This window comes from Mobula birostris, chromosome 5 (assembly GCF_030028105.1).
Source record: "Mobula birostris isolate sMobBir1 chromosome 5, sMobBir1.hap1, whole genome shotgun sequence".
NCBI lineage: Eukaryota > Metazoa > Chordata > Chondrichthyes > Myliobatiformes > Myliobatidae > Mobula > Mobula birostris.
In genome coordinates, this window is record NC_092374.1 from 133,877,349 (window position 1) to 133,904,420 (window position 27,072).

Consider the following 27,072-nt stretch of genomic DNA (forward strand, 5'->3'; position numbering starts at 1 on the left):
ACTTTTCAGATTGTCAATATGCCACAAGCTTATTAAGAGACAAAATCTTCAATACTAAACATCAAGCACTTTTGTACTGTGAAATAACAATCAAAATTACTTTGATAAACTCACATACATCACTGATTATTGAACTCAAAAGGCTACCGTCCTTACCTCCTCTTGTCAGATTGGTTGAGGCCTGGGCTTCTGGGAAGATTTTCTATTTCAATTGGCACGGGAACGCTGGGTAATGCAGTCACAACAGGGACAACAGGCCTCACAGTCACGGACTTGAGAGATACAGAAACAACAGTTGTGTGAAAACACTTAAAGACCAAACTGAATATGTATGTTCACTACATCCAGTGTTAGCATCTTGAATTATATGCTTAAGGTTTAAACTTGACCACTAATTTCTTTGACAATCTGATTCTGTTTACATCACTTTTCAACATATCTGAATACCTCATCCTTGGATTACTTTTCTTCCCTCCCCAATTCTTCACTACTGGTGACCGATATTAAACACAAGAAATATCATTGAGCAGATTCAGCCCATCATGAATATGCCCGCTCTCTACCAGAGAAACTGATTTCATTTCTCCCTAGCCCTTCACTGTACCCTTGAGATTCTCACCATAAATGTATTCAATTCTCCCTTGAATGCCACAATGGAACGTGCATCAATATTGACACATCTGCAGGCAGTGCGCTTCAGGTCCCAACCACGTGTTGTGTACAAGTCTTTGCCCCATGTTACTCTTCATTCTATTCCTCTTTAATTTATACTTGTGGCCTCTAGTCCCAGAGATCCCTCGATCAAAAGCAACAGCCTCTTTCTATCCACTCCATCCAGACCCTTCACAATTTTACACATTTCTATCAAAACTCCACTCAACCTTCCCTTTAAAATAAACAGTCCCAGCATCTCTAGTCTATCTTTGCAGCTATAGTTCCTCACTCAAAAACCTATCCTCAAATCTTTCCTGAAGCTTCCCTAATGCATTCACCTCCTTCCTATAAAGAGGCAATCAGAAGTCAAAAGAACCACCCCAGTGGAAGCTGTACTGGTGCATTAAGAGCTCTGCATAATGTCCCTGATCTAACACTCCACACCTCTATTGATAAAGGCCAGAGTCCGATATGTTACAGTATCTCTTCATTCTTCCGACCTGGAATGCGTCACAAACATAGTATTTGTAAAAAGTGATGACCACTGACTCCTGATGACCACCACTCCAGAATGTGAAACAGACATTCACCGTGACTCTCCATTCTAAGCTATTTGGCCAGTTCCAAGTTGATAACCACCCCAGCGCACTTCCCAATGTAGGTTGAGGTAGTTTTCAGCTCAAAGGTCAGGAAATGAAGCAGTGATGCCAGTTAGCTGTAACCTAATACAGGACCAGCATCACGACTAAAGGCAATTGAATTACAATTACCTTGCAAGTTACTTCAGCGATTCAGATCTCATCAGGTTCAAGTAGCCGAGTTCAATGAGTAGAAACATGAAATGTGAATTTATCAGTAGCAGTGGAGTGGGCTAATTGGGTAGTATTTGCAAAGAATTGTCACAGGCACAACTAGCTGAATAGCCTCCATGGGGCAGCAGTCTGCAAATGCAGAGTGATTGCCACTTGCACAGAATGTCTGAAGCCCACAGTCACACTTTCATCAATTGAGTACAAGCAGATGAAGCTGCAACTTTCTTATTTCCATGATTCTGGCATCAATTATTTAAAGACTTTCAAGAAGGAATCCAATTTCCCTAGGTTACTGTCAGCCCAGGAATCCCTGACGAGAGAGCACAGCAGAGGCAGAGTACCACACAATGCCACTTAAAAATAGCGCAACACACATAAAAGTTGCTGGTGAACGCAGCAGGCCAGGCAGCATCTCTAGGAAGAGGTGCAGTCGACGTTTCAGGCCAAGACCCTTTGTCAGGATGGCAATGTGTTGCCGTCCTGACGAATAATAGAGCAATGTGTTAACACTATTTGATTGAGAGCACATACCTGAGAGGCAGGCTTCGCAGTTCCTGTATTAATGAGCAAGCTGGTTGGAGAGAAAAAAAGTTACTGTTCTCAAATTAGTTTTGAATGAATAACAAAACAAGTTAACAAAAGCTTTTCTTCAAAAAAAATAGTTGAATTAATGCTCTCCAAAACCACTGAAATGATTCTGAATGTCCAACAAAAGCACTTCTTTCTGAGTCCATGAGATACAAAAACATAGAAATGGGTCATCGACACAATGGATTCTGCAGATGCTGAAAATCCAGAGCAATGTACACACGATGCAGGAGGAACTCAGCAGGTCAGGCAGCATCTGTACACCTCCCGATGAAAAGTCTTGGCTTGAGACATCAACTGTTTATTCATTTCAATAGACAACTACCTGACCTGCTCAGTTCCTCCTGCACTTTGTGCATATTAACCCAGAAATGGGTCCCTATCCAGCAAGCTAAAAGTCAACACCCAAGTGATGCAGATACAGTCTTAACAAAAAATTTCCCATCATTGCAATCTTACAAGTTACAATGACTCTCCACAATAGACAGTGATGAACCCTGCAATGAGAAAGGTTTGGTGTGCAGTTCCGATACTTTACTGGAAACAATACCAAATGCTTTTACGATTTCCACTTACGCTTGAATCCACGTTACTTGTTGGTCAAGATTAAACATCATCCCTGTGTACAGCAACTCCCACTTCCTCTAATTTGAAAGGCTAAAAGTATTTAGTGTTTTTAAATATCTACCACTCAAAGTCATGACATCGATAAAAAGAGCACGCATTCATTCACCATGGAAAAACTGAGATTAGAATCTGGGATATCTGGACCTTTCTCATTTGGGCACAGACTTTCTGCTCAACTTCACAAAGCAAGACTGGAAAATGTCGTTTCAAGCTTAAACTGTGGTAACAGACAGCATTTCAATGACCTACTATATGGGGACAAAAGTGTACATAAATTAGTAGTATACATATTGAAGTACGTTTATGATTATAGTACTCTGACAATCGAGCACCTTCAGGACTTTGATGGTGCTGGACACGCAGATTGTCGGGAACATCGAATATTACTCCTACTGAAACGTCTATGCACTTTTATTCTTTTTATTAAATGTTACAAGGTGAACTTCCTGCTCCAATTTAAAATGATGATTACTTTAATAAAATTAGAAATGGATTAGAAATTAGGTAAGTGTGAGATGAAATCAACAATTATTGCCTAAAATGGATACTCATCAAGTATGCTTACAAAGAACAGGTTACATTAAACCCAAGAGCTGGGAAGTGCAGTAGCCGGTCTGAGGCTATCATACAAGGGTGTTACTCCTCCAGGAGCCTTGCATTCACACAAATACACATTCTCCTTCTCAAATTTCAGTCAGTTCAGTTAGAGTGCACTGAACAATATGAATCAACGCTGTCTTCCCAGCAATAACATGCTGTGCTGTGCTGTGCAGGAGGCACAACCGCAACATCACTGATAAACGGAAACAAATTGCATTCTCAGGCAGAAAGGTTTACACTCCACCACAGGCGAGTTGCAAAGGAACTACATTTTAAAAGGGGCACTGCCGCAGTGTGATGCAAGAGGTTTTACCACTTCAGAATGCTGAGGCTTTATAAGGCATTGGTCAAGGCCTCACTTGGAGTATTGTGGGCAGTATTGGGCCACTTAACTCAGAAAAGATGTGCTGGCATTGGAGATGGTCCAGATGATGTTCATGATCCCAGGGAGGAACAGTTCATTCTCCTCTTCTCATATCTCTTTTCTTTTCAAGGTGGCTGGGGTTCTGTCAGAGTCCATGATCTACAGCTGCAGCTCAAGCTATAGGCGGTGGGTTCTCGCTCTCAGGCCTGGCATTTTAATATCTCCAGGTGCGGCCTGGAAGACATATGCCTTCGTGGTGCGACCTTGTGACCACCCAATTCCTCCCTGATGTCACTCAATGAAGCGTCATGAGAGATTGAATTGAAACATCAAGACAGCAAGCATTGTACGCTGCTGTTAAAAGAAGCCCCCCTGCAGTCAAGCAATCTCTCTCTCTCTCAATGGTGATTGAGAGTCCCTTGGTCCTCAAGTCGGGGAACCTGGACAAGAGAAGTGGTAAATTGCAACATCTCGTTGTTGCAGGACTGGTATCTCTCACCAGTGATTGAGAGAGCCTGTCTGAGACGTCGAAGTTTTGGGATGGACAGTAGTTTTTGATGGACTAGATCATGGTCACTTTGGGGGCTCTGCTGTTGCTTGTATGGTTGGTGGGGGGGGGGTGTTGATGCTTTTGCCGCTGCTTGGCATTGGAGGGGTGAGGGAGGGCTCTGGGGTTCTAATGTTTTTCTGTCATTCACTCTATGGGATAACTTTTTGTTTTGTAAATGTCTGCGAAGATGAAGAATTGCAGGTTGTATATTGCATACATTCTCTGATATTAAATTGAACCATTGAAAGGGATTACATACGATGAACATTAATGGCTCTGAGCTTGTACTTGGAGTTTAGTCAAATGAGGGGGGATCTCATTGAAACCTACCAAATATTGAAAGGACTAGATAGAGTGGATGTGGGGAGGGTAATTCCTATAGTGGGGGAGCCTAGGAACAGAGGGCACTGTGACAGAATAGTAGGATGTCCATTTAGAGCAAGATATAAAGAATTACTATAGATTACAATATAAGAATAACAAGGTAGAAGAGAGGGACGTCCCTTTAGAACAGAGATGAGAAGGAATTTCTTTAGCCAGAGGGTAGTGAATCTGTGGAAGTCATTGCCATGGATGGCTATGGAGGCCAAGTCATTGAGTATATTTAAAGCAGACGTTTTTAGATTCTTAATTAGTCAGGGTGTCAAAGGTTACGGTAAGAAGGCAGGAGAATGGAATTGAGAGGAATAATAAATTAGCAATGTTGGAAAGACAGAGCAGACTCGATGGGCCGAATGTCCCAATTCTGCTCTAATGTCTTGTGGGTCGTGGGGTGGAGATACGTCTCTATCAAAGGTGGCGTAACACACGCCTTTCCTCCGCTAGCCTGCTGGTCATCCTTGAGCAAGGTGTAGCAACTGCTTGCCGGCTCCCCCCCCCCCCCCCACCTGGATCAGGGTGACGTGAAGCCATGGGAACAGCTGGTGCATATTACATCCTGGTTACGTGACCACTGATGCCAGGTAAACAATCTCTAAAGAGTATTCATAATGGCTGGGGTCACCCGTCTTGTAGAATTACTGCCCAGAAGGCAGCAATGGCAAACCACTTCTGTAGAAAAATTTGTTAAGAATAATCACGGTCATGGAAAGGCCATGATCTTCTATGTCATCCAACATGGCTCATAAAGAACAAACGATGAGTTATGGTCTAATACGACAGCTTCATCTGGTGTTACTTGAACATACTTTATCTATCTCCTTATGCCTTGAGAGTTTGTTGCAAATTCAGTCACTCTGCAGTCATAACTGCAAGGGAAAGAACAGAGCTGGACTGAGAACACGAAGGCTGAGGTGGTCTCTGTTTCCCTTCTGAACAGATGTTCGTGTACAAAGTGGGGCAGTCTCATTGATCCCGTGTTCCAGGCCTCTGATGGCGTTCCCGCCTGGATTTCCTCCCACATCACAAAGATGCGTTGACTAGTAGGTCAATCAGCCACTGTAAGTGCCCTTAACATATAGGGAAGTGAGAAAATCTCAGGGTTGGAGGGGAGCGATCAGTTGATGGCAAGAACAAAATAGAATCAGTGCAGGTTCAATGGGCCAAAGGACCTGCTTCCATGCTAAGTGATAATGGACCTATCTGAGAAGTGACTTACCATACTTGGAAATAAGACCTTCACTTAAGGTTTTCTTCCTCAAACGAGTTTTAATGCAAAAAATACTAATATTTTCTTAAAAGCTCCAAGTGGCAGAATCAAATACACCTTTACAATCCAGTCTGATTTTATCTACATCCACTGCCAAGATTAGATCTGTAGTATCCAAACCCTCCCTGTCTCGGTTCAGTGCTACTGCTGATACCAGTCTGCTCTGTGCTCACACGCACATCGACCACATGGTCTGAATAAGCAACCCGCTCCCATAATCTATCCTAACTGATGTTACCTTGGTAATGACTCCATTGTTTATTAGTTAGAATTTAGTAAAGCATTCACCTACCTTGGTTCCAGGTTTCTGTTGAAAGGATTGGCTGGAAAAATAAAAGGAGCTGTTGGAGTCAAAAGTATTTTGGCAACCTTATGGTTTAATAGATAATGGTTAATGGAGGGTGATCATTTAACAGTTCAGAGTCAAGACTAAAACAAAAACCTCGTTATATATTGGCACACAGAACAAGGCATCTCTCAGAGAATTGATGACAATATTCCACAAGTTTCCACAATCACGTCCCCACTCATAAAAGCATACGTCCAATTTTCAGGGAGACAGTCAGCCAATGCAATCTATCATTCGCTGTCACAAGCTTCACTTATGCAAGCACATCAACAATCTTATAGGATCCCAAACAAACAACATTGGAAATTAAGCTCCTCTCTCTTTCATCTAAGAGGTAATTTAAAATAAAAATCAGATTCCCACACCTTTGCTGTGTGATTGCAGATTTTCACATCTTCCCTGGGACCTGCCCAAAGTATTGGAAGAGTAAGAAAACCTCGGCGTTGAGAAAGCCTAGGAACTTGCAAGGGAGAGACTGCCCAGAGGGAAGCAGTCCACACTGCAGCACACCACACTGACACAGAAATCAAGTGCTGCATTTGAAGAGACCTTATGCTGCCGGAACGGTTGGCAAAAACAGCGTGCAAATTTTGAAAACAGTGGATTCTGGTTAATTGGGGCAGCAGCTTATTTGGGACAACACTTAAAGAACAAAACCTAATTGAGAAAATTGTCAGGATTTCCTTTGTTTATTTGGGACACTACGCCACTTAATTGGTGCAGGAAACTGTTGCCAAACATTTTCTAACTAGCCTCAGCTGCACGTACTTCTGTGGTCATTAGACACTACACTGTAGCTCCAGGAAAGTTTTTAAGTACCTGCAGTTGCATGTTTGTGTTCAAAAAGAAGTGATTTTTGTCACTGGTAATTGGTGAGAAGCAAGCCAATTCAGAACAGTTTTGCTCACTGTGGCTTCAAGCATTCAGGCTTGGAGATGCCAGAAACAGTTGAGAGTGAAAATGAAACCATTTCATTATTTCAACAAGTTAGGAGCTATGAAGAATTTGAAGATATCGGCAATAATCTTGAATGTTACAATGAAATTGAAGATTTGGAAGATGCAATCGCCAATAGTATTGTATGAAGGCAGTCCATATCTGCACTAGGTGTCTACATTGATTTTTATCATCGTGCACACTGGATGAATTCCTCCGTCAAATCGCCAGGAAATGCCCTCTCATCATTGTTCCATCACAAAGGAGGTACAGAAGCCTGAAGACACACACTCAACGAATCAGGAACAGCTTCTTACCCTCTGCCATCTGATTCCTAAATGGGCATTGAACCCATGAACATTCTCACTTTTTTCATATTTCTGTTTTTGCACTATTTTTAATTTAACTATTTAATATACATTGATACACATTGTAATTGATTTATTTTTCTATATTATCATGTATTGCATTGTACTGCTGCCACAAAGTTAACAAATTTCACGACATATGCCAGTGATATTAAACCTGATTCTGATTATTATTAGGAACTAATAGTTTGATAGTACAGTAGTGGTATTGATAGCATTCTAATTTATTTTGTATTTTATTTAAATATATAATTTGTACTCAGATTGTCTTTCTTAATATCTTTTTAACTGTTTCCATGAAACTTTCACTAATTGGGACAGCCAATTAATTGGGTCAAAATGTACTGGTTCTGATGTGCCCGAATTAACTGGAATCCACTGCATTTATATATTCAATTATTTGATATACATGAATCAAACGCATGAATATTTAAGGAGGCTGAGAACAGGAGTGGTGGCTTCCTTCCAGACTATGAGATAACCATGAGAAACACTGTGACGCACTCTGATTCTCTCCCACACCCCAACATCTCAAAGTTTGGAAATCTTCTAACAAGCCCTATGAACACAGTCTCAGTACCACATTGGATCAGGGCTAGAATCCTTTCCCGCTTTCCTTTCATGGTCCAAGTGAGATTCCCACTATATTTTTTCCCCACTTTTTTCAAACAAAAGTAATAATTCCTTGTACTATCTTTCTCGGAAGATGACAAACCCTTTGGTTAGGCCGCAGCGTGTGTGTGTATTGCAATCCAAGGCATTGCATGAGACATGCTGCTTGGACAGAAGAACCCTTTTCTTCCCAGCAGTGCACATCCCCAAGATGTGCAGAGCTATCTTTTGGTGCTGTGCGGCCATTAACACAGCATCACCACCCTATTCTCATTAAAGAGATGGATCATAACGAGGTCTTGGCACTAAACCTCTCTGCCTACAGGTACTCACAAAACTGTGAATGTGTTTTTAATATAAATCATACGTGGGACAAGGTCAGCTTCAGCGGCACCATGGAATGGCTAAGCATCAACTGCAGTGAGGAAACTGGACTCACATATAGGCCAGGGCTGGGTAACAATGCCAGGTTTTCAAGCCAGATTGGTGTCCCCACATTCTGGTAACTTCATAGTTAGTATTAACATATATTTTCTTCCTTTAAATAAAAATCTCAAATTTTAACTACAAATATAAAGTGCCAGAGGCACTCAGTAGATCCGGCTGTGCCTGTGATCTAGGAAACAAAGTTGCTGTTTCAGAGCAACTTCTTTCATTAGACATAACCTCGTTTGTTCTTTCCACTACTGAGCACCTTCACTAATCTTCTTTTCTTTCTGATTGCCAAAACGCTGGCATTTTTAGTTTAATTGCTTAATACTAATACTGCGGCAGGGTGGTGCAGTGGCTAGCGGTGCCAATGATTACCAGCTGGCGCTCAATTCTCGCGACTGTCTGTAAGGAATTTGTACATCCTCCATGGGTTTCCACTGAGAGTACCAGCTTCCACCCGCATTCCAAAGAAAAAAGATGTATGGTGTGGGTTAGAGCTAGTAAGTTGTGGGCATGCTATTTTGGCATCAGAGGCATGGAACACCACGTGCCGTTCAGTATGATCCTTGCTGATTAGATTTGATGTGAACAACACTTTTCATTGTACCTTTCATGTCCGAGACAAATAAACCTAATCTTTAAATCTCTTTAATCTTTAATGACACAGACTTTAATTCCACAGTGTACTTTTAATGAACTATCCAAGCATTCAGAAACCGAAGCACTAATTCAACTATTATTACCATAATTTCGCCACAGTATTACCTCGCTGCTGTGTTGACCTTCTTGAATATCGTCTGCTTGGCCTACGCTCAAAGGAGACTTGCCGCCGTGGTTTGCTAGATTTGGTGGTCTGGTACTCTGTTCTCCCACTAGAAATCAAACAGTCTGGAAAATGAGTAACATACACAAAGTGCTGGAGCAGCTCAGCAAGTCAGGCAGCACTTATGGAGGGAAATGAACATCTGGTGTTTCAGGCTGAGACCCTTCATAATTTTGGAAATTTCTATGGCAAACAATGATACAAAATGTGCCCAAAAAGCTGACTGCATCAATGTTGTAGCCACCTAGGACAAGATTACTTTTATCCATGTAATCCCCAGGACTGATGGCTCGCCAGTATGGAACTGCCATTAATCCACTCATTTACATCAGAAGAGGATTGGATGAGATTCCTGCATCTTTTGCTTTCCATGTGCATGTATGAGCACCAGATGAAGACTTGATTCGATCAGTTTCCCAGCCTTTCACTAATGAGTGAAAGGCTCACCCTATTATCCCAGATGGGTAACATGGGCATGGAGTGGGAGAAGGGAGGAAAGAGTCAAATAGCAACTCATGAAGGAGCTGAAAACAACAAAGGACTGTACTTTGTTAAGAAATGCAAAAAAAAAAGTTGCTCAAAACAAGTCTGTTATAGATATCCTCCCTCCACAGAACTGAGTATGTTACAGTTCTTAAAAATTTATAATAGGGCAACTGTGAAAATTAATTCCAAAAAATTATACAAGATAAGAGGTCTCAATACAGACTAATGTAATTGTTCGCTTGGGATTGCTTAATGCAAACTGTCGGTTGCATTTTCACATTTGCTCTGATGACCATGTAATGCCAAAATATACTTTACCAAAGCACACACTCTGTGCCCACTTCTACATTCATCTATAGACGAGTACTGTGTGTAGTTTGGTCACCTAGAGCAAAGATGGCATGAAGATTGAAAGAGTGCAGAGGAAATTTACAATCTTGTCAGGACTTGAAGACCTCGGTGACAGGGAAAGGTTGAATAGGTTAGGACTTTATTCCAGAGTGTAGGAGAGTGAGGGGAAATGCGAAAGAGGTACACAAAATTATGAGAGCAGGCTTCTTCCACTGAGGCTGGGTAATGAGTTAAGGGTGAAAGGTGAAATGTTTAAGGAGAACGAGAAGGGGAACTTCTTCAACAGAGGGTGATAATAGTGTGGAACAATCAGCCAGCAGAAGTGGTGGATTCAGGTTTGATTTCAACATTTAAGAGAAATTTGGACAGGTACATGATTGGGAGAGGAATGGAGGGCTGAGGTCCAGGTGCATGTCAATGGGACTAGGCAGATTAATAGTTTAGTGTGGACTACATAAGCCAAGAGGCCTGTTTTCGTACTGCAGTGTTCTCTGACTCCGCAGTGTAATATCCAATTAAATTTATACTCAAATATCAATAAAAGTAATAAGATTAGGAAAATCCGACAGGTCAGCAACAAAATCCCAAAGGAGCGAGAATATTAAAACATTTTACTACATTTTGATCCATGAAGAAAGGAGGTTGGGTGAGACTGAATCAGAGGTCACAGGTTAAGGGTGAAAAATTAAATATTTACAGGAACCAGGGTGTTGAGGGGTGGGGGGATCTTCACTCAGAGGGTGGTGCAAGTGTGGAACAAGCTGCCAGTGGAAATGGTAGGGGTGGGTTCAATTGTAACATTAAAGAGAAGTTTGAATGAGCATCTGAACAAAAGGGGTACGGTTCAGGGTCAATGGGACAGGCAGAATATCAGCTCAGCATGGACTAGATGGGCTGAAGGGTCTGTTTCTGTGCTGTACTTCACTGCTCTATGACTCAGAGTAAGATAGCGGGATGCAGTAACAAAGTAGGACTCTATGTACTCTCAGAACTAGGGTCATTCACACAGAATAATTACTAATACAAAATGGAGTCAGAGAAAACTACTTTAACCAATTCAGCATAACACTCACTTGTCCCAGGATCATTAGACTGTGACGGGTATAAAAGAGGTTCACAAGGATATTACCAGGACGGAAAGGTTTAAATTACAAGGAGAGACGGAGATTATTTTTCCCTTGTAGACCAGGATTCTGGGGGGGGTGGGGGGGGTGTAGTGGAGTGGAGTGTAGTACTCCAGAGTAGTGGAGTTCCAAGAAGACATCAGAGAAAACATTTGAAAGAGAGCCAAAGGGTAACTTTTACCCCCACACAGAGAGAACCAGAATCACGATCAGGTTTAGTATGACCAGAATATGTTGTGAAATTTATTTTTTTTGTAGCAGCATTACTACGCAATGCAGAACAATAAAAACTGTGAATTACAGCACACACATTATGTGTATGTATAAAATAGTTAAATTAAATAAGTAGAGCAAAAAATGTAGTGAGGTGGTGTTCATGGGTTCAATGTCCATTCAGAAATCGGGTGGCAGTGGGGAAGAAACTGTTCCTGAATAGCTGCGTGTGTGCCTTCAGGCTTAGCATACAGAGAGATTGAAAACTTGGCTGAGTGGTGTAATAACAACAACCTCTCACTCAATGTCAATATGACCAAGGAACTGATTGTAGACTTCCGGAGAGAAAAACCAGAGGTCCATGAGCCAGTAATCATAGGAGGATCAGAGGTGGAGAGGGTCAGTGACTTTAAATTCCTGGGTGTCATTATCTCAGACCCATCATACAAATATAATTGCAAAGAAAGCACGAGAGCATTTCTACCTCCTCAGCAGTCCAGAGATTTGGCATGTCATCAAAAACCTTGGCAAAATTCTAGAGATGTGTGGTGGGAAGAGAGCTGACCAGTATGGGAACACCAATGCCTTTGAACAGAAAATCCTACAAAAGGTAGTGGATTCGGCCCACCCAACCATTGAGCACATCTACATGAAATGTTGCCATAGAAAAGCAGCATACATCATCAAACATCCTCACCACCCAGGCCATGCTCTTTTCTTGCTGCTGGCATCAGGTAGAAGGACTCGTAGCATCAAGTTCAAGAGCAGTTACTACCCCTCAACCATCAGAATCTTGAACAAAAGTAGGTAACTACACTCAGTCTATTTCAGGTGTTCCCACAACTCATGGCCTGATCTTAAGGACTCCATCTTGTTATTTCATGCTCGTTATTTATTGCTATTTATTTATATTTACATTTTCACAGTGTTTTGCCCATCAATCCCATTTACAATTACTATTCCATAGGTTTGCTAAGTATGCCCACAGGAAAAAGAATTTCATTGTTATACATGAATGTACTCTGATAATAAATTTTACCTTGAACTCCGCTACCTCTTTCCTGGTGGTAGCAATGAGAAGGAGGCATGCCCTGTATGATGGGGCCCCTAATGATGGATGCCACCGTTTTGATGCATGGATTAAGTCGCCAGCCGAGAAGAAGAGGAGATTACAACTGCAGAAATTAACAGACGCTTGGACAGGTTCATGGATAGGGAAGATTTGGAAGGATTTGGGCCAAACAATGGGAAAGGCAGCTGCCTCAGTAGGGTAACTTGCTCAGCATGAACACATCAAATTCCTTATTGTACAGCTCTATGTCTTCATGGTAGTTAGGCAGATAGCACAGATGCAGAGAAATGTATGTGCACAAAAGAGAAAGAATATATCGGGGGGTGAGAAGGCCGTGAATGGTGAGAGACAGCTTATGTGGAGAAGAAACACAGCATCAGGCCTGTGTGCTGTGAAAACAAGTGGTCTGCATCATCTAAACAGACATTCAATACACGTGGGAACTGTAGTCATTAATCCCTTTATGGATTATATGTTCAAAAGATATTAAGCAACCGTTCACATTCCTCTTTCATTGAAGCCTTTTATGTTCCAGCCACTTTAACAAGTTATCATTAATATATTTCAACGTGATATTCAGCCATTTCTAGACACTTTCAATGAGTTACCTGCCCTGTAAGCCACCTAATCCATCTCCTCTGATCCCAGAACCTCAGAACTAATTACCTGTATCTGAACCGGGAGCCCATCCGCACGAAGGCCAGCTGGTTTGAGTTCTTTTGAACAGGTCCCCTCAGTCGGAAAAAGGCGTGGTGTTCCACAGCACACTTCCAGAGGTGCTTGCAAGCCTTGGGGTGATCCAGCCGAAACACAAAGGTGTGCTCTTGTTCCTTCCCCTTGTGAAAACAGCAAAATTCAGACATCAGCTTCCTGTGATTCTTTCATAACTTCACTAATTTTAAGTATCAGCCCTTTCTCAGAACGTATCTCAGTAAAGCAAAAGGAGTTTGAATACAGTAAACTACAACAATACTGCTCAAGTGAATTGAGGAGTATTCTACCATCACTATTGCTGCTGTTACAGCAATGCGTGGTATTGGGATGCATCAATCCAAAAAGTTCAATGTTCAAAGTATAGTTATTATCAATGTACATATATGTCACCATATACAACCCCAGGATTCATTTTCTTACGGGCATACTCAATAAATCCATAATAATCAAAATAGAAGACCGCACCAACTTGGGAGTTCAACCAGTGTGCACAAGACAACAAACCGTGCAAATACAAAAACAAATAAGCAATAAATACCGAGAACATGAGATGAAGAGTCCTTGAAAGTGAGTCCATAGGTTATGGGAACATTTCAATGATGGGGCAATTGAAGTTCAGTGAAGTTAGCCTCTGTGGTTCAAGAGTTTTATGGTCGAGGGGTAATCACTGCTCCTGAACCTCCTCATGTTACTCCTGAGGCTCCTGTATCTTCTTTCTGATGGCAGCAGTGAGAAGAGAGCATGTCGTGGACGGTGGGGGTCCCTGATCATGGAAGCTGTATACCTGCGACAGCACTCCATGTAGATGTGTTCACTGGCGGGAGGGCTTTCTCCATGATGAACTGGGTCGTATCACACTAACTTCTATTCTGAGGTTAACAGTGAGGAAAAGAGAATCAAGAAATGCTGAAGGGGCCGGCTGGTGGCGCAACGACATCGGCACTGGACCTGGGAGCCGAGGTTCCCGGGTTCAAAACTAGTCGGGTCCGCCCCCGAAGTACGCTTTCCATCCGTGCCGGGTTGAGTGTCGAGAACGCAACTTGACCTCGTAAAACAAAGGGAAAATACTGTGAAAAATGTCTGTGAGGGGAGTGGTCTCCCTCTCCCTCTCTCTCTCCGCACCTTGTAAAAGCCATCATCACTGACACACGCATGGACACGTGGACACACGCACGGACACGCAGATACAAACGCACAGACTCACACGCACGCAGGCACACGCAAATACAAAAAAAAGGCTGAAGATACTGGACTGATGAAGGATCTGATCCCAAGATGTTGGCTATCTACTTCCCTCCATAGTTGCTGCCTGACCTGTTGAGTTCCTCCAGTATTTTATGTGTTGCTAGCAATGAATAACTACATTTATATTTACCACATGTACATCGAAACATACAGTGACGTGCACTGCATGCATAAACTACCAACACACCCAAGAGGGTTCTGGGGGCAGCCACGTGTTGTTACACATTCCTGCGCCAACACAGTATGCTCACCTTGCTCAGCAGAACAACACAAGCAGCAGCACCAACAGCAAAACAAACCCCTTTCCTGTCCAACACACACACACACACACAGACCGGCCTTCAACCTCAACTGAGGCTGCCTCCACATCGCCAGTCTGTCGCCCAGACTCTCAGAATTACTATTTGTACAAGGTCGGAGAAACTGACCACAGACTGTCCTGTGTTCTTAAGATATAAAGCCAACACATTCAAAAAGAACACAAAAGGCAACCAATAGTTGGATCCAAAGCAAGCAAGCAAACTTTATCACCATTCAAGAAAACTTTAATGGCTGTGGCCTGCATTCAATAAGGAATTCTGCCATATCTAGCTCAAGAATGGATTTGTACTCAGGTCATCTAGGAGTCCATAGAAACCATAGAAACTACAGCACAGAAACAGGCCTTTTGGCCCTTCTTGGCTGTGCCGAACCATTTTCTGCCTAGTCCCACTGACCTGCACACGGACCATATCCCTCCATACACCTCCCATCCATGTATCTGTCCAATTTATTCTTAAATGTTAAAAAAGAACCCGCATTTACCACCTCATCTGGCAGCTCATTCCATACTCCCACCACTCTCTGTGTGAAGAAGCCCCCCCTAATGTTCCCTTTAAACTTTTCCCCCCTCACCCTTAACCCATGTCCTCTGGTTTTTTTCTCCCCTTGCCTCAGTGGAAAAAGCCTGCTTGCATTTACTCTATCTATACCCATCATAATTTTATATACCTCTATCAAATCTCCCCTCATTCTTCTACACTCCAGGGAATAAAGTCCTAACCTATTCAACCTTTCTCTGTAACTGAGTTTCTCAAGTCCTGGCAACATCCTTGTAAACCTTCTCTGCACTCTTTCAACCTTATTTATATCCTTCCTGTAATTTGGTGACCAAAACTGAACACAATACTCCAGATTCGGCCTCACCAATGCTTTATACAACTTCATCATAACATTCCAGCTCTTATACTCAATACTTTGATTAATAAAGGCCAATGTACCAAAAGCTCTCTTTACAACCCTATCTACCTGTGACGCCACTTTTAGGGAATTTTGTATCTGTATTCCCAGATCCTTCTGTTCCACTGCACTCCTCAGTGCCTTACCATTAACCCTGTATGTTCTACCTTGGTTTGTCCTTCCAACGTGCAATACCTCACACTTGTCTGTATTAAACTCCATCTGCCATTTTTCAGCCCATTTTTCCAGCTGATCCAAGTCCCTCTGCAGGCTCTGAAAACCTTCCTCACTGTCTACTACACCTCCAATCTTTGCATCATCAGCAAATTTGCTGATCCAATTTACCACATTATCATCCAGATCATTGATACAGATGACAAATAACAATGGACCCAGCACCGATCCCTGTGGCACATCACTAGTCACAGGCCTCCACTCACAGAAGCAATTCTCTACCACCACTCTCTGGCTTCTTCCATTGAGCCAATGTCTAATCCAATTTACCACCTCTCCATGTATACCTAGCGAATGAATTTTCCTAACTAACCTCCCATGCGGGACCTTGTCAAAGGCCTTACTGAAATCCATGTAGACAATATCCACTGCCTTCCCTTCATCCACTTTCCTGGTAACCTCCTCGAAAAAATCCAATAGATTGGTCTAACATGACCTACCACGCACAAAGCCATGTTGACTCTCCCTAATAAGTCCCTGTCTATCCAAATGCTTGTAGATTCTGTCTCTTAGTACTCCGTCCAATAACTTACCTACTACCGACGTTAAACTCACTGGCCTATAATTTCCCGGATTACTTTTCGATCCTTTTTTAAACAACGTAGACAGCCACATTTTAAATATTTCTGCCAGGGCCCCCACAATTTCAACACTAGTCTCCTTCAAGGTCCAAGGGAACACTCTGTCAGGTCCTGGGGATTTATCCACTTTAATTTTCCTCAAGACAGCAAGGACCTCCTCCTTTTCAATCAGTACAGTTTCCATGATCTCACTACTTGATTCCCTCAATTCCAAAGACTTCATGCCAGTTTCCTTAGTAAATACAGACGCAAAAAACCTATTTAAGATCTCCCCCATTTCCTTTGGTTCCGCACATAGCTGACCACTCTGATCTTCAAGAGGACCAATTTTATCCCTTACAATCCTTTTGCTCTTAATATACCTGTAAAAGCTCTTTGGATTATCCTTCACAAAGGTTAAATGGACATCATGTTATGATAACAAGGACAAGAAACTCTGACCAGTGTATCTTTTATCTACTCTCCCAAGAAATGCTAGGCTCCAGCTTACAAGCTCTAATTTGACATAAATCTCCTTTCAGTGCTGTTTCAACCCCACTTCAGTGGTTATTGGAAAGCAACAATTATCAGATACACATCTTGCAGCCCTAAAGCAAGTTCACCAAAACATGCAGCAGTTTCCAAGCAGTCTGGGGTCTGGATCACTGACGGCATTTTCCATACTGGGCTCACGCAACACTTACAGTTGAGCCACAGCTTAGCACCCAGCCCTAGCAATCATCAAGGAGTAAGGTCTTCAAGGTGTCCCTGCTGGGACTGTGGCCCCCACCTTCAACCACAACGTTCAACTCAGTCATTCTGCCATGAATTCTGATGGCAATGCTTGGCCAGCAGAACATCGGCTACAAATTCAACCTTGTTGGTGTTGCTCAGTTGTCCCTGGCTCTGTCACACCCTGAGAAAGGTAGTCTTATCCAGCAACAGGAAAGACAGCTGAAAGCAGCTCATGGTATGGAGTTCCAGTTCAAGTTTATCGTCATGGGCGCATTTACCCAGGGTATACATGCCAGGAAAATTGGTCTTTATGGAAATACTTTACAATCAATGTACGTATATAAGCTATCTTAAATATTGATATGCATTGTGTTGTCTTTTTCATTGTGTTCCTTATCTTATCATGTATTTTGCTGTGTTGGATCCAGAGTAACAATTATTTCATTCTCCTTTATTCTTGTGTTCTGGAAACGACATTGAACAATCTTCAATCTTTACGCAACTGCAACACAGTACATTTCAAATGTGACAAATTACATAAGCTTAAATATAAATCGTGCATAACTTACACTCAGAATCCCCACACTTTAAGGGGCTTACTCAAACACAGATTCTTAAGCAACAGTCACATTCCCCCCCCCCCAAATAAAAAGGAGAATTCATACTGCATTTCTAATGTAGCTCAAGTTGTGTGCTGCATTACCAAATAACCTGCTGCCACCAAGTCTCAACAGCGGCCTAAAGATCTGTCAAAGAAATAGACCAAGTTCAAGTACAGCTACCCCCCACCCCTTCACCTTTCGGTTCTTGGACAAACTGGCATCACTCTAATCTCTAACCCAATGAGAACAACACTATGGCTGCTTTGATCACTTCACACTCAAATGGGCCTTACATTTTTGTTGTTCCATTGTGTTTTCTTATACGCTTGTAAAAAAATTGGGCATAATTTATGTTGAATTTAGGTGTTCCGTGTGAGTGCTGCTTTTACGCTGCTCTGTACCTGTAATAATGCTGCAGGTAAGCTCTTCATTAAACATGTGCAAGCAAGTACTTGAGCATGTGACAATCAACCTGATTTTGACTTTAAACTTCCAGGAGCACCAAACGCAGGAAGATAAAAAGAAACAGAGCATTTCAGCAGGAACTCCCACAAGTTAATGGCTGAAGGAGCTGAAGACATGGACTCCATCAGCATAGTTAATTCAAACAAGGACCGCGAAAGGATTTAGGTTGATTTCGAAATTTAAGAGAAATTTAGATCGCTGCGTGGTTGGGAGGGATATGAAGGGCTATGATGCAGCTGCAGGTCGAGGGGATGAGGAAGGTTAATAGTTTGGCATGGACTAGATGGGCTGAAGGGCCTGTTTCTGTGCTGTAGTGACAATGACACAAGGTTACAAATGGAGGCAGAGAGTTCCAGAGGTTACAGAGTTAATGAGGGAGGGAGTTGTAAGCAATTGTTTTTTAAAAAAAAAAAATCAGCTTTTGCTGACTTGGATCCATTCCAGGTGAGAGGATGCTAAGGTGAAGAATTACGAGGACTTGTAGTTAGTTGGTGAGCAGCAGAATTTTGGATGATCTCAAGTTACAAAGGAGAGCACCGAAAGTGTCTAAAAATGCAAAGGTAAGGTGACCGCTTAAGTTTCCTTCACCCTATCTCAGTATTCTGTGTACATTAATGCTTGCCCACCCTTCCCACCTGAAAACACCGGCTTTCTCCTATATTACAATTACAAGACTGATGCCTTCATTGTTTAATGTCTCCAAAAGCTGAAATTTAAACCTCAAAACATAGCAGCAAGATTAGGCCATTCAGCCCATCGAGACAGCTCCACCATTCCATCCCTCTCAACCCTATTCTCTTGCATCCTCCCCGTAACCTCTGACACTCTGACTAATCAAGAACCTATCAACCTCCACTTTAAAAATACCCAATGACTTGGCCTCCACAGCCATTCGTGGCAATGAATTCCACAGATTCACCATCCTCTGGCTAAAAAAAAATTCCTTCTCATCTCTGTTTTAAAGGGACATCCTTCTATTCTGAGGCTGTGCCTCTGGTCCGAGATATCCACACTACAGGAGAAATCCTCTCCATGTCCACTCCATCTAGGCCTTCCAATATTCGATAGGTTTCAATGAGTCCCCACCCACCCCCGCCCCTATTCCTCCTCACTCCTGCGAGTACAGGCCCAACGTTCCTCATACATTAACTCTGTCATTCCCAGGATCAGTTTAGTGAACCGCCTCTGCACCATCTCCAATGCCAGCACATCGTTTCTTGGATAAGGGGCCCAAAACTGCTCACAATGCTCCAACTGCAGTTTGACCAAGTCTATTAAAATTTCTATTGCAGTTACTAGCCACAAGATAATCACATGCTTCACACACATTTGTATCTTGGAGACACCAACAATCCACTATCGGTACCTCACCCAAGTGGCAATTTTCATGCATCAGCCTCAACAGTGAAGGATACTGAGAGTGTCGCCGACAGCCAGCATCACAGTAGGTGTGCTAAGCAGCATATCCATGCAGGGAACACCTCTACACTTTCACACAAAGGAACCTCTCATTAAAATTAGGAATGTACAGAGGATAGCAATTTTCTACTTGTAGCACTGAGGTGGAGTGACATTCCCACGAACTGTATACAGTCTGTAATTACATGCCTCCTTTCAGAGTAAATTCACTAATTCTCCCTTGTCGTGCAGATGGTAAAGATCCCTTGGATTTATGTTAAAGAACATGACAGTTCCCTACAGTGGGGCACAGTTCTATAACGTACAATATGGTTATTATTTCACCGATGTTGCAGAACTTAATGGTTGCCACATTTTCACACTTCAGAAATACTTCAGTGGCTGCAAAGCATCTTAAGGTAATGAAAGTCACTATGCTAATCTCTCCTACCAGCAGGAAGCTGCTTTGGAAGGAAAAGTGGGCAGATGCCCATGGCCTCCTCTACTAACCGTGATGAAGCACTGTCACATAGAAGGAGCAACATCTCATATTCTGTCTGCGCAGTCTGATAGCATAAGCATTGATTTCTTTCACTTCCAGTAAATTTCACCCCTCCTCTCCACCTCTTCTTTCATTCCCCACTTGAGCTCCCCTCTCACATTTCCTCTTTCCCTCACCTGCCCATCACCCCCCTCTGATAGTCCCTTTCTCCCAAGGTCCACTCTCCTCTCCTATCAGATTCCTTCTTCTCCAGCCCTTTGTCTTTTCCATCTATCACCTCCCAGCTTCTTACTTCCTCCCCAACCCACCTAGCTTCAGCTGTCACCTTCTAGATTGTACTCCTCCCCACCTTTTTATTCTGGCTTCTTCCCCCTTCCTTTCCAGACCTGATGGAGGATCTCAGCCAGTAATATTGACTCTTCATTCCTCTCCACAGATGCTGTCTGACCTGCTGAGTTCCTCCAACACTGTGTGTGTCTGTGTCTGTGTGTGCATGTGTCTGGATTTCCAGCATTCAGAAGAATCTCTTGTGTTTATGCAAGTTTTCAACATCATTCACTCGTTATGTGTCATTGTCATATGATGTGGGCGATCATGGTCTTCCATCCATCATCACCACGATTGCTGCTGGCAAATTTTTCTGCAGAAGTGGTTTGCCAATGCCATCTTCAGGGCAAAGCCTTTACAATGACCCCAATGATAGATGACCCCAGCCATTATCAATACCCTTTAGAGACTGTCTACCTGGCATCAGTGGTCGCATAACCAGGATTGTGATATGCACCAGCTGCTCATACGACCATCCACCACCTGCTCCTGTGGTTTTTATGGGACTCTAACTGGGAGGCTAAACAGGTGCTACACCTTGCCCAAGGGTGATCTGCAGACTACTGGAGGAAAGGAGTGTCTTACATCTCTTTTGGTAGAGACAAATCTCCACCCCTTCAGCCATTGCAAATTTTCCAGCTTCAAAAGTAAGAATAGGGTGGGGGGAGGGGAAGGGGGAGGGACAGGGACACACACACACACACACACACACACACACACACACACACACACACACACACACAGAGTGGTTTTAGAATTGCCAGGTGAACAATTAGTTTTTGTTGAACTGCAGATCACAGTCTTCCTTGGGGGGTTTTGCGATTGCTAGCTTGGTGGGTGGAAGGGGCAGATGTTTTTTGTTGAGGTAAATACGGGTGGAGATGGCCGATGCTTGTGCATTGAAGGAGGGAATAGGGAGAGGTTTTGGGGTTCTAACGTTTTTCCTGTCATTCATTGTTCAGAGTTTTTTTCCCTGTTTTTATGGATGTTTGCGAAGAAAGTTGCATGCATTCTCCTTTATTAAATGGAACTATTGAACCACTATGACCATCTGCCCTTTTTTGGTTTTCGAAGCAACCCCATGGCCCTTGTCACAGACTGTGAAAATAATATTCCAAAGTCTCACTACCTTACCTCTTCATCATCCTCCACCACCACTAGAGTTAGCTTGCTTTTCTTAAATTCCAGTTTGATGATTTTAGGCCTGAAAACAACAAAGATAGAGCCTTTAATTTCCAATACCAATGAATAATGCCAGTACATTAAAAAAAACAAAACGTTTCTACTCTTTACATACAAGGACTTTTTTTTGTCACTAAGCTTGTATGACACCCACTAAACATAGTGCTTTGGCAGCGCCGGGGGCAATGATCAAGTTTAATAAAGCCCGTATACCTAGCCAAAATGTCTTTGTATCACATAAAACTGAGAAGCTGACACACATTTCAAATGTAACACAGTCGAGGAGCTGGGTGAAACTACATTGCATCGGTGGGGTGCCACATTATCATAGTAGTAATTACAATGCTCTTACAGCTCAGGCGTTTCAAGTTCCAGTGCTGTTGGCAAGGAGTCAATATGTTCTCCCTGGGAAACACATGGGGTTCCTCCAGGTGCTCCGGTTTCCTCCCACAATCCAAATGCGTACAGGTTGGTAGGTTAATTGGTCATTGTAAATTATCAAGTCATTAGATCAGTGTTAAATCGCCTCTCAGAGTCCAACCCTACATTCCCACCTGAGAAGTGGAAACAGGCAAGGCTGGTCAACGGGGCCCTGGTGAAGTGGTATACGACAATCCCCAGTACAGTGGATACAATGGATTACAGAAACATTGCTGAACTCCAACCAGACCATGGAGATGGGGGGGTCATCAATGGCCTACACTCCACTGGGGGCGAAGGGCCCAAGAAGAAGGTGGTAAGTGTTAAATAGGTGGGTTGCTGATGGCACGGCTCGTTAGGCCGGAAGGCCCTGTTCCACACTGTAACTCTAAATAAACGAATCTAAATAAAACTAAACATCAGGTTTTCACTTCAGGATATCAGCTGAGGATCTCCATTACATTACAAGTAAATGGTCGCTTACTTGGTGCACAAATTATGTACTCAGAGACGGTCTCCAAAGCGAATGCCTTCTTGGATGACAGGGAAGGAAGTATTGCTATTAGCATTGTCACATTATGTCAATAACAATAAGATGAAGGAACAAACTAACCAGAAGAAAAGTCCAATCTTGGTTTCTCCTTCAAACACCAGGACTCCTGTTGGGGTCAAGCCCAGGCTGTATTCATTTCCATCCCTTCCCTAAGTAGACAGACAGAAAGGCAAGGTTCAGAAAAAGCTACTTACTCTCTTCCGCAGTAAGAACAAGGAAGTTTGGCTGCATGATTAGTTGCACCACCACCTGCCACGGAGGCTCCAATGCACAGAAATGAAAAGCACATCACCAAACAACTTACGAGCAGAATTAGGGCATTTAGCCCATTGAGTCTGCTCCATTGTGGCTGATTTATCTTCTCTCTCAACCAAATTCTCTTGCCTTCTCCCCGTAACCTTTGCCACCCTGATTAATCGAGAAGCTAACATTTTCCGCTTTAAATGTCCTCAAAGACAAAGATTCACCACCTTCTAACTAAAGAAATTTTTCCTCATCCCTGTTCTAAGTGGACATCCCTCATTTCTGAGGCTGTCTCCTCCGGTCCTATACTCCCACACTATAGAGAACATTACCTCCATATCCACTCTGTCCAGGCCTTTCAATATTTGATAGGTTTCAATGAAAATCAGCGCAACCCCCCCCCCCATTCTTCTAAACTCTAGCGTGTACAGGGATAGAGCCATCAAACACTCCTCACATGTTAACCCTTCATTCCCAGGATCATTCTTGTGAAGCTGCTTTGGACACTCTCCAATGCCATCTTTTCTTAGAAGATGGGCCCAAAACAGTTCACCATGCTCCAAGTACGATCTAACCAATGCTCATAAAGCCGCAGCATTACATCCTGCTTTTGTATTCTAGTTCCCTCGAAAAGAATGCTTACAATGCACTTGAGTTCCTCACCACCAACTCAACCTGCAAGTTAACCTTTAGCTAACCTGAAGGAGGACACCTAAGTCCCTTTGCACCTCTGATTTTTGAATTTTCTCCCCAATTAGAAAACAGTGTACACCCTCACTCCTTCTGCCAAAGTGCATGACCATACACTTCCCTGCACTATAATCCATCTACCACTTCCTCATCCATTCCCCCTCAATCTGTCCAAGTCCTTCTACAGACACCCTGCTTCCTCAACACCACCATCTGGTCCATGTGACCTACCTACCTTCATCCCTTTCAGCTTCTCAAACGCCTTCTCCTCATTAATAGCAATTATACTCACTCCTGCCTCCTGACACTCTAGAATTTCTGGCATTCTGCTAGTGTTTTCCACAGTGATGACAGAGGCAAAATACTTACTAAGCTCCTCTGTTCTTTGTTCCCCATTACTACCACTCCAATATCCATTTCCGGTGGTCCAATATCCACTCTCGTCTATCTTTTACTCTATATATCGGAAAAATCCCTTTTTAAATCTTCTTTTACATTATTGGCTAGCTTACCTTCATATTTAGACCATAAGACACAGGAGCAGAACTAGGCCATCTGGCCCATTGATTCTGCTCCACCATTCAATCATGGCTGATCCCTTTTTCTCTATCTCCTCCTCAACCCCAGTTCCCGGTATTCTCCCCATAGCCTTTGATGCCATGTCCTATCAAGAACCTATCAAACAAGAGAAAATCTGCAGATGCTGGAAATCCAAGCAATACACACAAAATACTGGAGGAACTCAGCAGGCCAGGCAGCATCTATGATAGATAGAAAGATAGATAGATGCTGCCTGGCCTGCTGAGTTCCTTCAGCATTTTGTGTGTGTTGTGTCCCTTCATATTTCATCTTTTCTCTCATTATGGCTTTTTTTTGGCTGCCTTCTATTGGTTTTTAAAAGCTTCTCAATCTTCTAACTTTCCACTAGTTTTTGCTACATTTTCGGCCCTTTCTTGCTCTTTTATTTGTCTTTAACTCCCCTTGTCAGCCATGGTTGCCTCATCCTCCCTTTAGAATATTTCATCTTCGGGTTGTATCTATAGTGCACCTTCCAAATTCTCCCAGAAACTCCAGCCATTGCTCTGTCATCATCCCTGCCAGTGTCCCCTTCAAATCAACTTCGGCCAGCTCCTCTCTCATGCCTCTGTAGTTCCCTTTACTCCACTGTAATACTGACACATCTAATCTAATTTCCTTCTCAAATTGCAGTGTGAATTCTATCATATTATGATTACTGGCCCCTAAGGTTTCCTTTACATTAAGCTCACAAATGAAATCTAAGTCATTACATAACACCCAATACACACCACCCCCTCTGCCTACCTGCCCATCCTTTCAATATTCTTGGATTCTTGTATTCTTGGATGTTAAGCTCCCAACTGTGATCTTCTTCCAGCCACAACTCAGTGAAGACCACAACATGATAACTGCAAATGAGACTACCTGCGCTACAAAATCATCCACACTATTCCGCATACTGTGTGCATTCAAATATAACAGCTTCGGTCCTGTATTCATCACTTTTTAAAAATTATTTTGACCCTCTGTTACACTTTAACTCATCCCACTGACTGCAATTTTACCCTATCATATGCCTGTTGTTCCTCACAGTCTCACTACACAATGCATCTAGATGTATATCACCGGCACCATCCTCAGCCCTGTCACTCTGGTTCCCACCCCCAAGCCAGATTAGCTTCAACCTTCCCCAACAGCTCTAGCAAACCTGCCCCAAGGATATTGGTCCCCTTTGGGTTCAGATATAACCTATCCTTTTTGTACACGGCATACCTTCCCCAGAAGAGATCCCAATGATCCAGATACCTGAAACGATGCCCCTTGCGCAGATCTGCAGCCACAGACAACAATCCAGAGATTTCTACACTGGAGGTCTGCTTTTCAGCTTTCTGTATGACTCCCTATATTCTCTCTTCAGAACCTTCCTCACTTTCCTACCCATGTCATTGGTACAAATATGTACCTCGACTTCCTGCTGTACACCCTCCCCCATTAGAATGTCATGGACCAGATCTGAGACATTCCTGACCCTGGCACCTGCGAGGCAACGTACCATTTGGGAGTCTCTCTTTAAGTCCACAGAATCTGCTTTCTGCTCCTCTAATTATTAACTATCACTACTACACTCCTTCTGCCAAAAATTCCTGCAACTATTGACTGCGAAAATTATAGAACAATCAGTCTTATGAGTCACATAATAAAGATTTTGTTGAGAATTGTTCTGAGTCGAATTAAAAACAAGGCCAGAAACTTCTAAATTGCAATATGGGTTTATTGAGGATAGGGGAATTAGGAACGCAATTTCCATACCACAAATGCTTTCAGAAAGGGCAATTGAACATCAAAATGATGTCTTTTTATGTTTTATTGATTTCACTAAAGCACTTGACAAAGTGCAACATGAAAAATTATTTCAAATTCTCGCTAAACTACATTGATGGAAGGGAACAACAACTGCTTCAAAATTTATATTGTAATCAAATGGCAGCGGTAAAAATTGGTGATAATATAAGCAGTTGGACTAAAATTCAAAGAGGAGTTAGACAGGGATGCGTTGCCTCACCGGAATTATTTAATATCTACAGTGAAGTGACTCTCAGAGAAATAGAAGACCTAGATGGGATAAAAATTGGAGGTGTTAACATCAACAATATATGATATGCAGACGATACCACCCTAATAGCAAGTGCTGCAGAAGACCTACAGATCCTCCTAGACAAAGTAGTACAAACAAGAACAGATTTTGGTATAACCATCAACTGTAAAACAAAACAAATGTATGGTAATATCAAAACAGCAGGATACTCCCAACCGCCAATTATAATCGGTAACCAAGAGATTGAACAAAAGACCAGCTTTAACTACCTGGGTAGCTTTATATCACAAGATGCTAGAAGTAAAGTAGAAATAAAAAGAAGAATTGCCATTGCCAAAACCAACTTCCAAAAAATGAAACCCATTTTTACCAACAGACACATTTCTAGGACAACAAGGCTTAGGCTACTATAATGTTACATCTGGTCAATCTTGCTGTATGCTTCCGAAACATGGACTATAACACCAGAACTCCAAAGAAACTAAGAAGCAACAGAAATGTGGTTTCTTAGAAGAATGCTGAAACTATCATATAGAGATAGGGTAACTAATGAGACAGTAACCCAACATGTCCATACAAAAAGATCTTTAATGAGAACATCAAATGAGAGGAAACTTAAATTTCTGGGCCATGTCATCAGAAAGGGAGAAATAGAATGCCTTACATTACAAGGCCGTATGCCTAGGAAATGCGGAAGAGGAAGGCAAAGAAGAAAATATATGGGCACTGTGAAAGAACTAACAGATCTAAGTGTGCAAGAT

General features: G+C 42.5%; 2 protein-coding genes across 4 annotated transcripts in view; one reads left to right on the forward strand and one right to left on the reverse strand.

Annotated features, from left to right (window-relative positions):
* Nucleotides 1–3,856, forward strand: part of klhdc3l (kelch domain containing 3-like) — a 182,605-nt gene extending 178,749 nt beyond the window's left edge. Inside the window, exon 11 of the mRNA XM_072258725.1 lies at nucleotides 3,776–3,856. The gene's annotated coding sequence lies outside the window, so the exon portion shown is untranslated. The remainder of the gene's footprint in view (nucleotides 1–3,775) is intronic.
* epb41l5 (erythrocyte membrane protein band 4.1 like 5) overlaps nucleotides 1–27,072 on the reverse strand; it is a 204,997-nt gene that overhangs the window by 69,247 nt on the left and 108,678 nt on the right. For 2 of the 3 annotated variants that reach the window (XM_072258718.1, XM_072258717.1), the window contains exons 9-15: nucleotides 22,825–22,913; nucleotides 21,744–21,813; nucleotides 13,276–13,445; nucleotides 9,306–9,412; nucleotides 6,136–6,166; nucleotides 1,998–2,037; nucleotides 157–272 (exon numbers count right to left, since the gene is read on the reverse strand). In XM_072258718.1, coding sequence (XP_072114819.1) covers nucleotides 157–272; nucleotides 1,998–2,037; nucleotides 6,136–6,166; nucleotides 9,306–9,412; nucleotides 13,276–13,445; nucleotides 21,744–21,813; nucleotides 22,825–22,913 — 623 coding nt within the window. The remainder of the gene's footprint in view (nucleotides 1–156; nucleotides 273–1,997; nucleotides 2,038–6,135; nucleotides 6,167–9,305; nucleotides 9,413–13,275; nucleotides 13,446–21,743; nucleotides 21,814–22,824; nucleotides 22,914–27,072) is intronic. The other variant, XM_072258719.1, reaches the window with a different exon arrangement.